At 39.7% G+C, this 14,012-nt stretch overlaps 1 protein-coding gene across 1 annotated transcript in view; it reads right to left on the bottom strand.

The window, feature by feature from the left end:
- Positions 1 to 690: 690 nt before the first annotated feature.
- The window catches only part of Mex3c (mex-3 RNA binding family member C), a 90,603-nt gene continuing 77,281 nt past the window's right edge, over positions 691 to 14,012 (bottom strand). The window contains exon 3 of the mRNA XM_017795889.2: positions 691 to 3,709. Coding sequence (XP_017651378.2) covers positions 2,484 to 3,709 — 1,226 coding nt within the window. The 3' untranslated portion in view covers positions 691 to 2,483. The remainder of the gene's footprint in view (positions 3,710 to 14,012) is intronic.

The following is a 14,012-nucleotide window of genomic DNA, read 5'->3' as shown; positions in this document are numbered from 1 at the left end:
AGCTCCAGGTTCAGCAAGAGACCCTGTCTGATAAAGAGGCGAAGAGCGAAGGAAGACATCCCATGTTGACCTTTTGGCCTCCACATGCACACATGTGCAGCTATATGCACATGTACAAACATAAAAACGACAAAAAAACACGTTCCTTCATATATAGAAAGAACTGGCTCTAGAGAAAGCTGGTGGTCTAAAGAGAAAAATCTGTAAACAAAGGTTACAAACTGAGTAGAATTTAAATCAAATTCAGGCTTCGATTAACATGAGTGTATTAAAAAAAGCCATTTATGCTGGGCGTGGTGGTGCATGCCTTTAATCCCAGCACTTGGGAGGCAGAGGTAGGTGGATCCCTGTGAGTTCAAGGCCAGCCTGGTCTACATAGTGAATTCCAGGACAGCTGGGGCTGCAGGAAGACTCTGTCTCAAAAAGACCAAAAAAAAAAAAAAAATCCATTTATAATTAGGCCAGGAGTGATTGTTTGTCGTCACTACACAAACATGTACCTAAATCTAAAATCAAATGTCTCCACTTTAACACAACATTCAGTTCTGTGGACTGGACACACACACACACACACACACACACACACACACACACACACACACACAGTATGACAAAGAGCATGAGTTGGAGTGGGGAAATTTGTTAAATGCTAATGATCACATGAAAAACACCAAGGAGAATGCATTCAAGTTAATGGAAACAAGTCTTTATTAAGTAACTTTTAATATCAGAAAAATAAAACTCTTATAATTCTCTTTACAGCAAATATATAATATCAGTGCTTTGGCCATCTTAAGTTAAAGGCCCTTTATCATAAAATATATGGTTTTAAACTTTACTCAAATTGAATTTATAATCCCTATGACTTCCCTACATATACATAACAAAAGAGTGTAGTAAAATTAGCAAATACTAAACTATATTGATAATTTATCATTCTTAGTTTGTGGTTTTTAGAAACAGTACACGCACCTAATATATGTCGATTCCTTGGCTTATTAGTTGCAGTGTACGATGCAACAAAATACAAAATACATGCTTGGTGAACATTCGTTCATATCTACAAGACGGCAGCTAGAGATTAGGTTTCAATACTGACATTTAACTATCCTACAAGCAATTAGCATTACATCATAATATGCCATCAAGGCAACTTTTTTATACTGAAAAAATCAAAATAAAAACCGTTATTTGTAAACTTTTATACGAAATGTAACTCTTCAAGTGGAAATAAAAAATAAAATTTGTCTATTTACTATTGAATACACATAAGATTTCAATTTTCATTATACTGAGAAAAAAAGCTCTTTTGTGTTGGGAAAATAACGCTTCAAAAAATAATTAGTAGAAAAACCCACCAGCATAATGTTTTGTCCTTTCAATGCCAGCACAGATTTGGGAACATACTGAGGATGGAGCTATACACATCCACAGGTGAAATGCAAAGAATCTTTCCTTGTGATTGGAAATGGGTTTGAAATGAAGTAAACTGATTGGAGGTTGTCACAGCTGCTTTCATGAATTATGCCAAGGGCATTATTATCTCCCTCCCCTTCCCCTACATTACTAAAAAATAAAAATATATTTATAATGTGCAAGACAAATATGGATTGAACATAAAATGTTTCACATTTTGATCTATAGTCTAAATATTAATAGCTTGATCAGACTAATGAATGGAATGTTTGCATCCTCACTTTTCAGCCAATACAGGTGCATCCCAAAGCCCGTCCTGAAATGGGAAAACCCAGGTGGCCACTTCCCCATTCACCAAGAGAGGCAATGGGCAGAAATTCACAATCAAGACAACTGTACTCCTGATCCACTGATCATACCAGCCTTGAGCACTCTGGCTGAGATGAAAGTCAATGCAGCAGTTTTTGTCCCAAATTATAACCAGTGATCTAGTAAACTGCCATCAGCCCTATTATTACCAATAAGTAATCACAATGCATTAAAAAGTTACTTGCAATCCTGCAGAATTAGGCATAAGTTGTTGTAAAATAAAAAAACAAACCTGTGTTGTCAAAACTGGCAGTGTAAAGAAGGCAGCCCTGGAAGTGTCTGAGTCATCTGTAATGCCAGGTACCCTCCATAAACTCTTAATGTGGCTAGGCTTTGGGACCCACTGTCTGAAATCTCAGACTGTACAATTTGCTCATAGGTCACACAACCTATGATCTTCACTTAGCCAAGGTGAACTTCAGCTTTAGCAATTCTTACACAAGCTATGTCTCTGAGTCTAGAGGATAGTATTAATAACTCAAACAAAACTAATAGACAAGAGACCACTTAGGTTTAGTGTTACCATAGCAGCCTTTTATAAGTTTACTAACAACTTTAGCCTAATCCCAATAAAGCCTGATAACAGTCATAAGAATTCATTAGGAAGTTTACTGGGGGTACCATTATACCCATGCCTTTACGAGTCCATATAGAGATATAGTATTTATATGTGTGTGTGTGTGTGTGTGTGTGTGTATTTAAGAGTGAATTTGGATTGCCTGAGTAACAGCTGTCTGGCAAACTGGACATGATGGCGTTCTCTTTTCACAGATCTTGTTGGCACATTCCATGCAGAAGAGGTTGTGGCCACATGGAACTAGGGCAGCAATAACTTCATTCTCAAAGCAAATCACACAGTCGTGCTTTCTTCTTGATTCTGGAGGTGAGCTAGAGGTGGAACCACCATTGGAAGAGGAGTAACTATTGGTACCATTAGAAAAAGCAGGGATGTATATTGGAAGGCCAACATGGTTGCCTGTACTAGGCGGGTCGCTCCTAACCCTCCGAGCAAGTGGGTGTTCTATGCTCTCAGGAAATGTAGGAGACAGACGAGGAGTAGATGGCTGACTTCCTCTACGCTGAGTCTTCATGTTACCAGAAGGATCACTCCCAAAGCCAGAGAGTGGGTTAACTGGTTCAAATGGAGTCCAGATAGTTTGAGCAGATGTTGGTAAAGAGTCAAAGGCAGGAGAGTCAACTGCAAGATCTTCTGAGCCTACAGATGGTAGTGTATCTCCAAACCAAAAGTTTCCTGTGCTAAATGGGCTTGTTGGACTAAAGTCAGCCAGCCTATTGCTTCCAAAGTAGGAATCGGTAGAACCACTTCCTAGAGAACTGGAACTATCATTTCGATAGTTGGATATCATTCTTGCACGACTAGGAGGAACTGGATTGGAGGAGAGCCACGCAGAGCCAAGAGTGCCACCTTCAAAGCTCACATCAGTACCATTGTAGTGGAAATCATTCTCTTCATTGAGCTCTATATAGTTTCCTGTACGCATGGCAATGTGCATTTCTATTTCTTCCCGTGCTCGATCAACGTTTTCGGGCATTCCTGTGACTTCAAAGACAGGCTCCTTATCTCTGCTCGGAGTTACTATGTATGTGTGGGTCTGCTGCTGAATTCTCTTAATCGTTGCTCCTTTCGGTCCAACCACTAATCCTACCACACGATAGGGGACCCTGACCTGGACGGTGGTTTGACCAGGCAAATTAGGACTACATGATAACCCTCCCAGGGCAGGGCCATTTTTGTTTCGAGATGCACGAATCATGGAGAAGTGCTCTGCAGCGGAGAGAATTTCTCTTTTGGCCATGGCAACATCTTCTTTCCGTCCAGTGACAACAAAAATGGGCTCTTCACCACGAACAGGTGTCTTGATATACGTGTTTGTCTTGGCTCTCAATGCTTTAATTTTACAACCTGTTGAAAGAAAACATTTCAGAAGAATCAATACCTACTTCAAAAATACTTGTAAAGATAAACCACAGAAAATTCTTTTCAAAATACAGGCCCATTAGTGTGCAGGTTTTTTTTTTTTTGGTCTTTTTGAGACAGGGTCTCCCAGTAGTCCCAGCTGGCCTGGAACACTATGTAGACCAGGCTTGCCTTGAACTCAGAGATCTGCCTGCCTCTGCCTCCTGAGTGCTGGGATTAAAGGCGTGCGCCACCACGCCCAGCTAGTGTGCAGTTTTTATGTTTTAGAAAGTTTTTAGGAGTTTGTTCTTACAAAAATCACTAAGTGGCAAAACTTTCCTAATCTCACTTAACGTCTGGCAGTCTCTTTCAGGAAGAGAGGGTACCTCTATTCAGAGGTCACAACTCAAAAGTCTAGTCTTTTTTTCCCTCTTGTTAGTGACCACAAATGATTCATACAAAGTAGTCTATACAGACAAGCTATACCATGAGTAGGTGTGATTCTTAGAATACTAATAATTCCCTTCTTTGCAAAGGTACTGGCAAGAACATTAAGTGCAGTTGAGACACTTAGTATTTATTGTCTCAAAGTAACTGAACTCAGTGAGCTATTAAAAAATGAAGTTGGGAAGGGGACAAGGGTGGGTAACAAGAGTTAATATGATCAAAACACATGATATACATATGCATGAAATTCTCAGAGAGCAAATTAAAAGTAACAAAAACTATTTATTGTCTCATTTAATCTACATAATAACTCTAAGAACTGACAGCTATACTGATTTTACTGCTAAGGAAAGGAAACTGAAGATCAGAAACATTCTATAAGCTGTTAAAGTTCATAAATCCAGTAAGTGGCAGAGCTAGAGTCAGGTTCAATCTGACCTCAAAATCTATGGTCTTTTCATTAGCCAAGAACCTTAATTTTCACATACTCTGTGAGGTTCTTTGTCTTTTACTTGATTATTCTTTCCTTTGTAGAGTCAACTGATGGCAATGTTTATGGCTAGTAGGCCATCTTTCTTCTGCTCCCAGTTAAATTCTAATCTAATCAAGGACCAACTCTGTGCTATATAATTTGTAAGAAGGCAGTCTCTTAAAATTATCTAGATTAATTTCTTACATAAACTAGAAACGTATGACTATAAAGGCCTGTCTATTAAAACGTTGAATGTTTCATAAATAATTTAATGAAAATGAGTGATTTATAAGGGAAAAAAGCTGCTGCTGATCCATCCATCCATCCATCCATCCATCCATCCATCCATCCATCCATCCATCCATCTGGATGAGACAACCATAAAAGACAGGAAAAAAAGTAATGTAGAATGCTTTTGTGCCTACTGTAAGTTTTTTTTTTTAATTCATTTATATTTTATGTGTACGAGTGTATTGCCTGGGTGTATGTAAGTGTACTGTGTCGTGCAAAGCCTGCAGAGACCAGAAGAAGGTATTGGATCCCCTGAATTGGAGTTACAGCCAGTGGTTAGCTGCTGCGAGGGTGCTGAGAACCCAATACAGGTCCACTGGACTGAACCACTGAGCCATCTCTCCAACTCCAAGTGTAAAGTTCTTGATCATTTCAGAAGAAACAAATATTGAAGTCTATATGGAAAAATTAAGAAGGACTGACTATTCTGATTGGCAGACACAAACTCAAACAAAATCTCGAGTATATTTAAGTTAAATCATTGAAGATACATTTAATTTGTTCTAATTCCTAACTTTAATCCAACTGTTTTCGAGTGATTATGGATTAAGAATGCCAATTATGCAGATTACAGGTCCTCATATCATTAGAAAGAACTATGGCGTAAAACTTTGGAGTTACAGTTTCAAATGATTTAACGTGCAGTTTGCTAGAATAAAGTCCTTCTCAAAATAAAGAATCGAGGTGCTACTGAAGATAGGAGCAACAAACGGGGCAGGCTTTTTTCTTAAGCCTTACTCCTTCCTGTTTCGCCCCTGACAAATTACTAATGGGCAAAAACTATGGCCTTAGATCGATAATTTTGAGCCTACATTTCTGCAATAATCCTTTCCTACACACACCCTCAAATGTCTTGTGTCTAGTCTTGCCTTACGTCAACCACCTCCATATTTTCTTTAGAAAGATATTTTCTAAACATACCATGGATTATGATCATTTCTCTGCATACTGGCTCCCTGATACACTAAGGGTAGAGTCCAAACAACATGGCACACAAGGCACTTTAGCTGGTACCTCTTTCTACCTTTTTCTCTTCCTACTCCCTTTCCTCCATTGTTCAAACTCTGTAGTACGCTTCATCCTAAGGTATACCCATGCTCCCTTGCTTCCATGTCTAGAATCATCCCTTTCTGCTTCTTTACTCCCTCTCTTTTTAACTCCTATTAATAGTTCTGGTTTTGGGTTTAGATTCCTAAAGCTCCTTCTTAAGACTAGATGAGTATACCTGTCCTCTATAGTCCTAAAGCACTGGGAGATTGAATACACATATATACCACAGGGTAGTCAAATAGTGGAAAGATCACTAATTTTCTGTATTTGAACACTAGGAGTTCCTTATGTACATTACTTTGGATCTAAGTACTCCTCCCCACCTCCCACTTTTAAGGTTTTCATACTCTGGCCTCAATTTGCTAATCTTATCCATACCGAAGAAAGTTGGTTATATAATTCAATTACAGTATATTCAGAAAAACTCAACCCACTATGGAACTTTTGTATACTAACCACAACAAATAAAGATCCTATTCCTCCTTCCAACAAATTGTGGAACTTACGAAGAAATGACTGCCTTTTCACTGCTGGGTCCTAGGTACATTATCATGAAAATCCAGAGTCAGGTTTCCTGAATACAAGTAAAATGTGTGGAGGCATTGCTAAGTGTGACATCACGAGCTTCAGAGTGCTTTTCCCAGGTGTCTCATTTTTTCCTTCATTTCACTACTCTTTTTAAGAAAATGAGCACTTAAGACTAAGCTACCAGGTAAAGAAAACAACCACACATCTACTGTAGAGCCATATTCCTTTGAGAAGATTATGGGAGAAAAAAGGATCCCAAACAAAATTTTAAGAAAAGCACTGAGTGTATGTAGTAGGGAGCGGCTTGAAGGGACATACCAGAAATTACAAGTAAAACTTACACTACTCTAAGACACAAAAACTTTTACGACAGAGTGCTATGACAAGTCTACATCTACAATGAACTACAGGAAGAATAAACAGGTAACTTCTGTGTAAAAGATGTGTTAGATTTACTTTTACTCTACATTAAAATGAACTGGGAGATCACAGCAACAATTCTTTTTTGTTTTTCATTCTCACAGTCAAATCCTCCTCATTCAGCACAGTAGGCACTGCCTAGGGCTAAGAACTGGGATCACATTCCTTGGCTAATATATGACAGACAGAGAAATGCGTAAAGAAATTTGAAAAGCAAATGACTAACTGGTTCTAGTCTATATTCAGAGTTAGTATCCAGTTACACAAGTTTACACTCTGGGCTACATAATTTCTAAGAAGGTAGTCTCCTAAAGTCTCAGTCCTGGGCTGAGGAATGACTCGGTGGGTAGCAGCCTTTGCTGTTCAAGTGAAAAACCAAGTTCAAATCCCCAGTGCCCATGTAAAAGGCTACCACATGCCTGCTTGTAACCACAGTGCTGTTGGAGGGCAAAGAGAATTACTGGAGTTTGTTGGCTACCAGCCTAGTTCCAGGTTCCATGAGAGGCCCTGGCTCAAGGAATAAGGTAGAGTGAATAGAGCAGGACAACTGAGCTCATCTTTTAGCCTTTGCACCTGAAGCACATGCCCACATGTGTGCACACACGCAGGCACGCACAAACCCTACCTCATTCCTAATAGCAGGCACCCGGTCATACCTGCAGAAAAACACTGGGAAATTCCTATTAAGCACAAAGGGAGAATAAGGAAGTTTCTAGGTTTGTCTTCTTTCTTTACTAACATCAACCAACAGAAAATCGAATTAAGGAATCCCTTTTAAATAAATACTGCTGAGGGTTGGGACCATCGCTTAGTGGTAGACTGTTTGCCCAGCATGTAGGAGGCTTTGAGTTCAATCCCTAGCACACAAACAAAACACACAACAGTAATTTGTCAGTCCTAGCTTGTAGGTAGGACTACGGGTGGTACTGATGGGTGTTTAATGCATGGCTCACTGGGAAATAAAGTATGAATATTTTGTCTTTGAATCACTTCAGAGATAGGGGAGAAAGATAGGCCTCTTACCCCAAAGAGGAAGGAGGTAAGAGGGAGGCAGTAAAATCAAGCCCCTTTAAGCCATTTCCAATAAAGGAAAGTACTTCTAAATTTCATGACACTTTAGTATAGATATATAGATTTAGAATTACAACATGAAGTTGGAGACTACTTGAACAGGCAGTTTAAAAAAAATGCTTATGAAAGCCAGGAATGGTAGCTGAGGCAGGAGGATCTCTCTGAGAGCAGGGCCAGCCTGGTCTAAATAGTGAGTTCCAGGCCAGCTGGGGCTGCAGGGAGACCCTTTCTCAAAAAGACCAAAAAAAAAAAAAAAAGTTAATGAGGGGGCTGGAGAAACGGCTCAGTGGTTAAGAGCACTAGCTGAGGACCTGGGCTTAATTCCCAGCATCCACAAGGTGGCTAACAACCAACTGCAAGTTCAGTTTCAGGGAATCCAAAGCCCTCTTCTGACCTTCGCAGGCACTGCACAACAGGGTGCACTTACATACGTGCAGGCAATAACTCATACCCAAAAAATAAAAATAAGAAATATACTAAAAAATATTAAAGGAGAACAACAAATTTGTTCTATAATTTTTTAAAATTTATTTTTATTTTATGTGTATGTGTGTATTGCCTGCATGGAGGTAAGTGCACCCGTGTCATGCAATGCCCGCAGAGGACAGAAGAGGCTGTTGGATCCCCTGGGACTGGAGTTACAGACAGTTGTTAGCTGCCATTTGGGTGCTGGGATTCAAACCCAGGTCTTCTGCAAGAACAACCTGTGTTCTTAACCGCTGAGCCATCTCTCCAGCCCCTGTTCTATAATTTTTGTGGGTTTGGAGGGTGGAGAGGTAAAGAGCTTTTTGGACTATTAAGATTGAAATTATTTGAAAATTCACAAAATACTTTAAAAAATAATGGATAAATTGATAACTCAGAATGACACAAAACTCGCCAAAGTACTGATAAAGTGTAGTATATTTAAAAAACTGCTACATGGTAGCCAGGTGTGGTGGCGCACGCCTTTAATCCCAGCACTAGGGAGGCAGAGGCAGGCGGATCTCTGTGAGTTCCGAGGCTAGCCTGGTCTACATAGTGAGTTCCAGGGTAGCTGGGGCTGTCTCAAAAAACAACAACAAAAAAAAACACTACATGGCAAGAGCCATCAAAATACAGAAATTACAAGACAACTCATCCCACAACTCATCTCTTGCACTTCCCTACCCTTCTATTATAAATTAACAGTCAAAACCCAAGAGATAAACAGGTAAAACAAACAGTTCACAGCAAACTGCTCTAAAGGTGGAAACTCTCTTGTCTGTAAGCAACTGAACTACTACTTCACCTATAGGTTGTCAAATGCTCATTTATAAAAGTGATTCTCCAGTGATACTGGTATAGGTGCAAAATGCCCTCTGTATCATATTAGCTTATTGTCTGGGTAACATGAGGCCAAGATAGCTGTATAATACACTCATAAAACTGGCTGACTTAGATGGACTGATGAAGAGACTTACTCTTCACTGTGTACTCAATATAAAATTTTTTTCAAAAGTGTATGATTAGAAAAGAAAAAAATACAAAGAAATAATACTTTACTATTCTGTCAATTAGATTTTTAGAAAGCACTAATGTGATTATTTTAAATTACATGAGCAGGGTGAATAATTTCATAATCTCAAAGTTGAACTAGGCTTTGCAACTCTAAAATGTAAAGATTAGTATTGGTCTTCTTATAGCTCTACATAAAAACCAACATAGGAGAAGCTATACTGCAGGTGATCAAAGGGCAGAAACCTGGACTAGAAAGTTTACAGGTCAAGAACTAGAGTACTAACAAATTTCACAGCTATAATTTTACCTTATTTTGAACTTTTTTTTTCAGCAACGCCTCCAGTTTAGTCTCCTGGCATATGAACCCATTTTCTCTATCATTGTTGGTGAGGCTGTTTCTGCTTTAAAAAAACCCTTCAACTTTACCCAGAACTTGGTCCTCTCCTTCCTTGGCATAGCAAAAAACATTCTACCTTGCTTCTCAGGGTTAAGAGAACCTCTTCCAAAGAGAGGAAAGAGCTAGGTTGCTAGGATGGAAGACCGAAGGAAGAAAAGAAACTAAAAGAATTATGTCTTTGGTTTATTTTTTTCCAAGTCATGAGCTGTAGCATGGACTTTGTGTGTTGTAAACAGCATTAAAATTAACAACAACAACAAAAAAAACCCAAGCAAAACAGCTGTTTCCAATGTTCCAGTGGAATATGTGTATAATGGGCTGCAATGTAAAATATTCTTTTGCCATGGGTCACCATCCTTAAAGCTTCAAACCTCCAGACTAGATTATCTTGAAGACCATTGTTTGGTTCTACAAAAAGATGAAATGATGCAATTGCAACAAAAGAATTGCTATGAAGGGGAAGGAATGGGGAGTCACTGAGAAGACCTGGGCTGAAGCTCTCATCTACAGATGGAACTTCCAGAGTTGAAAATGGAATTCTACAGTTCTACGATCACATAAAGTGGCTTCTGGAGGGGAGAGAGATCTCACATAAAGTAGCTTCTGGAGGAGGAGGGGGGGAGGGAGGGGAGGGAGAGATGCACACACACACATGGATTTTAAAAAGCTATTTTTTTCTAGTCATCGGAAGGATACTTTGGGGAGAGACTGTAGTGAAGTTGCTTGCTTTTGTTCATTTAGATGGTGGCAAAAGACAACATATGCCTATCCACACACAACATTGCAGCGGCCTGGGGAAATGGCCCAGTCAATAAAATGTTTGCTGTAAGCCTGAGGGCCCAAATTTGATCCCCAGTAAAACATTGGGCACGGGGTCATATATACAAATAAATCCCAGTGCTAGAGAAACCAGACAGGTCAACCAGACTAGCCTAATCATGTCAAAAAACAAGGAAGGTGGACAGTTTCTAACACCCCAACATCTGAGGTTGACCTGTGGCCTCTACACATCTGCACACACACATGCACCTTCACACATAACCGCACACAGAAAGAGAAAAAGCATGATATAATAAAAGAATTGAACATTTGTTAATAATATGGTTTACTTCTTATTAGTAAGAAAAATTAAAATTCAATGAGTTTCTCATCCTTCACTATGAAGTAGCTTAAAGTAGGCATTCCATTCATAGACAGTTTTATTTTTTATTTTAAAGGCAGTGTCTCACTACATAGCCCAACCTGGCTATGTGTCAAACTCTCAATATTCCTGTCTCGGCTCCCAGAGTGCTTGGATTATAGGCATGTGTCACATGCCTGGCTAGCAGACAGAATTCTAAAATGAACCTATGCCTCAAGATTGCTGGTCCGTGGCTGGATGTGGTGGCAGATACTAATCCCAGTACTCAGGGAGCAGAAACAAGTGGATCTCTGAGTTCAAAGCCAGCCTGGTTAACACAGTGAGATGCTCTCAAAAACAAAGAAAGAACTAAATCAAAACAAAACTTGGCCCTGGTGTTTGTATGTTAGTCAAACAAAAATTTAGGCACTCCTGGAAAGAGATTTTTACAGATGTGATTATGGTCTAAATCAGTTCACTTTTATATTTATTATTTTTATTTCATGTGTATGAGTGTATTATGTGGAAGTGCAACCATGTTGTACATTGCCTGAGGTCAGAAGAGGCCATTGGATCACCTGAACTTAAGTTACAGACAGTTGTTAGCAACCATGTGGGTGCTGGGAATTGAACCTGGGTCCTCTGCAAGAGCAGTCAGTACTCTTAACCACCGAGGCATATTTCCAGGCCCCAGTTCACTTTTACATTATCCAGACTATCTGGGTGGTCCTGATCTAATCATGAGTCCTTTTAAAAGCTACATTAAAAGCTACACCGGGCAAGGTGATGCACTCCTTTAATCCCAGCACTGGGGAGATAGAGGTAGACCTGTGAATTCCAGGTCAGCTGGGGCTACAGGGGGACCCTGTCTCCAAAAAAAGGAGGAGGAAGTTGGAGGTGTGCTCTGGCTCATCCAGGTGAAGGCAAACTACGTGTTGTGAATAGCTTACAGTGACCTCATGGCATGAAACTGCAGTGGCCTCTGGAACTGAGAGTTAGAAGGAAAATAGAGACCATCATCTTCCAAACCCAAAGAACTTAATTCTGTCAAGAGCCTACAAGCTTAGGTAAGGGAGGATAAGGGCCCCAAATGAGGACTACACTCTTGGCTAACTACCTTGACTTCAGCCCACTGAGACCCTGAACAGAGACTCCAGATACACTACCTGGACTGCTGATCTACAGAAACTGAGATAATATGTGCTATTTTAAGCCTCTAAATTATTATTATTATGAAGTTGTTATGTAGCCACAAGAAATTACTATAGTCCTTAAAATTATTATAGGTCTGGGGCTGGAGAGATGGCTCAGCAGTTAAGAACACTGGTTGCTCTTGTGGAAGACCTGGGTTCGAATCCCAGCACCCACATGGCAGCTAACAATCATCCATAATTCCAGTTCCAGGGGATCCAACAGCCTCTTCTGTCCTCTGCAGGCATTGCACAACACGGGTGCTCTTATCTACATGTAGGAAATATACTCATACACATAAAAATAATAAATAAAATATTTTTAAAAATTATTATAGGCCTTTAAAGCTGGGCATGGTGGCACATGCCTTTAATCCCAGCACTCGGGAGGCAGAGGCAGGCGGATCTCTGTGAGTTCAAGGCCAGCCTGGTCTACAGAGTGAGTTCCAGGCCAGCTGGGTTTGCAGGGAGACCCTGTCTCAAAAAGACAAAAAAAAAAAAAAAAAAAAAAAAAAATTATTATAGGCCTTTAAAACCTCTACAGTCTCTGCCTTATGAGAGCAGAGAAAACATATCTACATTATATTCTAATTCAGAATCTTGTAAGACGTTCTGAAGGCTTTCAATCAGATCTAAGCACAAGTTTTCAACATAGTTTTGTATTATTAATAAGGTCTTATAGTAATAGAGAACTGACTTTAGTTCAACTATAGCCTAGAAACCTTTTTGGGTATTACTTGCTTTAGTGTTCTCTCTCTGCCTCCCTCGTGAGTGTGAGTGTGTGTGTGTGAGTGTGTGAGTGTGTGTGTGTGTGTGTGTGTGTGTGTGTGTGTGTGTGTGTGTATACCCGAGTGCATGTGTAGAAGTCAAAGGAAGACATCAGGTATCCTGCTCTATCACTGTCAGCCTTCCCTTGAGACAGTCTCACTGAATCTGGAGCTAGGCTGCCGGCCATGCCTGTCTTTTTGGGTGCTGGATCCGAAGTTGGCCTTTGGGATCTGTCTGAAGGATTTTGCCAGCTGAAGTGTTCCCAGCTAAATCACTCCTTCTTGGGGCCCCAAGAATATTCTGTCAATCCCAAGATAAAAGTTCACCTTAATGCTTGAGCTTATCCATTCAAATGTTAAACTTCCGCTAAAAGGTATGAGGTGACTTTCCAGTAATTATAAGGACCCCAAGGAGCTCATGCCTCAACGGCAAACAGCCAGACAAGTAATAGCTGCTTTAAATGAAAACTGGCTTACAAAGCAGAGGAAGCATACTAAAAGGACTTTCACACTCAGCTGGTATTTGGGAGACTGGAACTGATGCTCAAATAAGAAGTATAAACCACCCCCATTTTCTAAAACCTTTCTCCTACAGACATTTTCATTTAATCATCATAATAGAGTATATCAGGAAGGACAGGAAGAAATTTAGTTGAACTGCTAAGGATCTCTAGGTGCTTTTCATTTAATCATCATAATAGAGTATATCAGGAAGGACAGGAAGAAATTTAGTTGAACTGCTAAGGATCTCTAGGTGCTAAGTCAGATCTCAAATCCAAATTTCTTAATTTCACATTCTTTTCACTGTTTTTTACTCCTTTCCTTTAAAAACACACTACCTCATGTTTCATGATACAGTACAATGAACAAGGGGAGAGCCATACTATTTAATGCTTTTTTTTAAACTTCTTTTCCTCTTATCATAGACTATTCAAAAGATCCTTTCACTTTGTAAGAACTCAATTTTAGTATTGTATCTTCAAAGTCTGATAAATACACATATTGTTTGTGTGACTATGCACAAGTGTGTGTGCACAAGGCCAGAGGTCAACATTGGTTGAGTTCTCAACAGCCCTC

Source organism: Nannospalax galili, unplaced genomic scaffold (genome assembly GCF_000622305.1).
Source record: "Nannospalax galili isolate Female #2095 unplaced genomic scaffold, S.galili_v1.0 scaffold489, whole genome shotgun sequence".
Classification (NCBI taxonomy): Eukaryota; Metazoa; Chordata; class Mammalia; order Rodentia; family Spalacidae; genus Nannospalax; species Nannospalax galili.
This window is presented reverse-complemented; position numbering and strand designations above follow the sequence as displayed.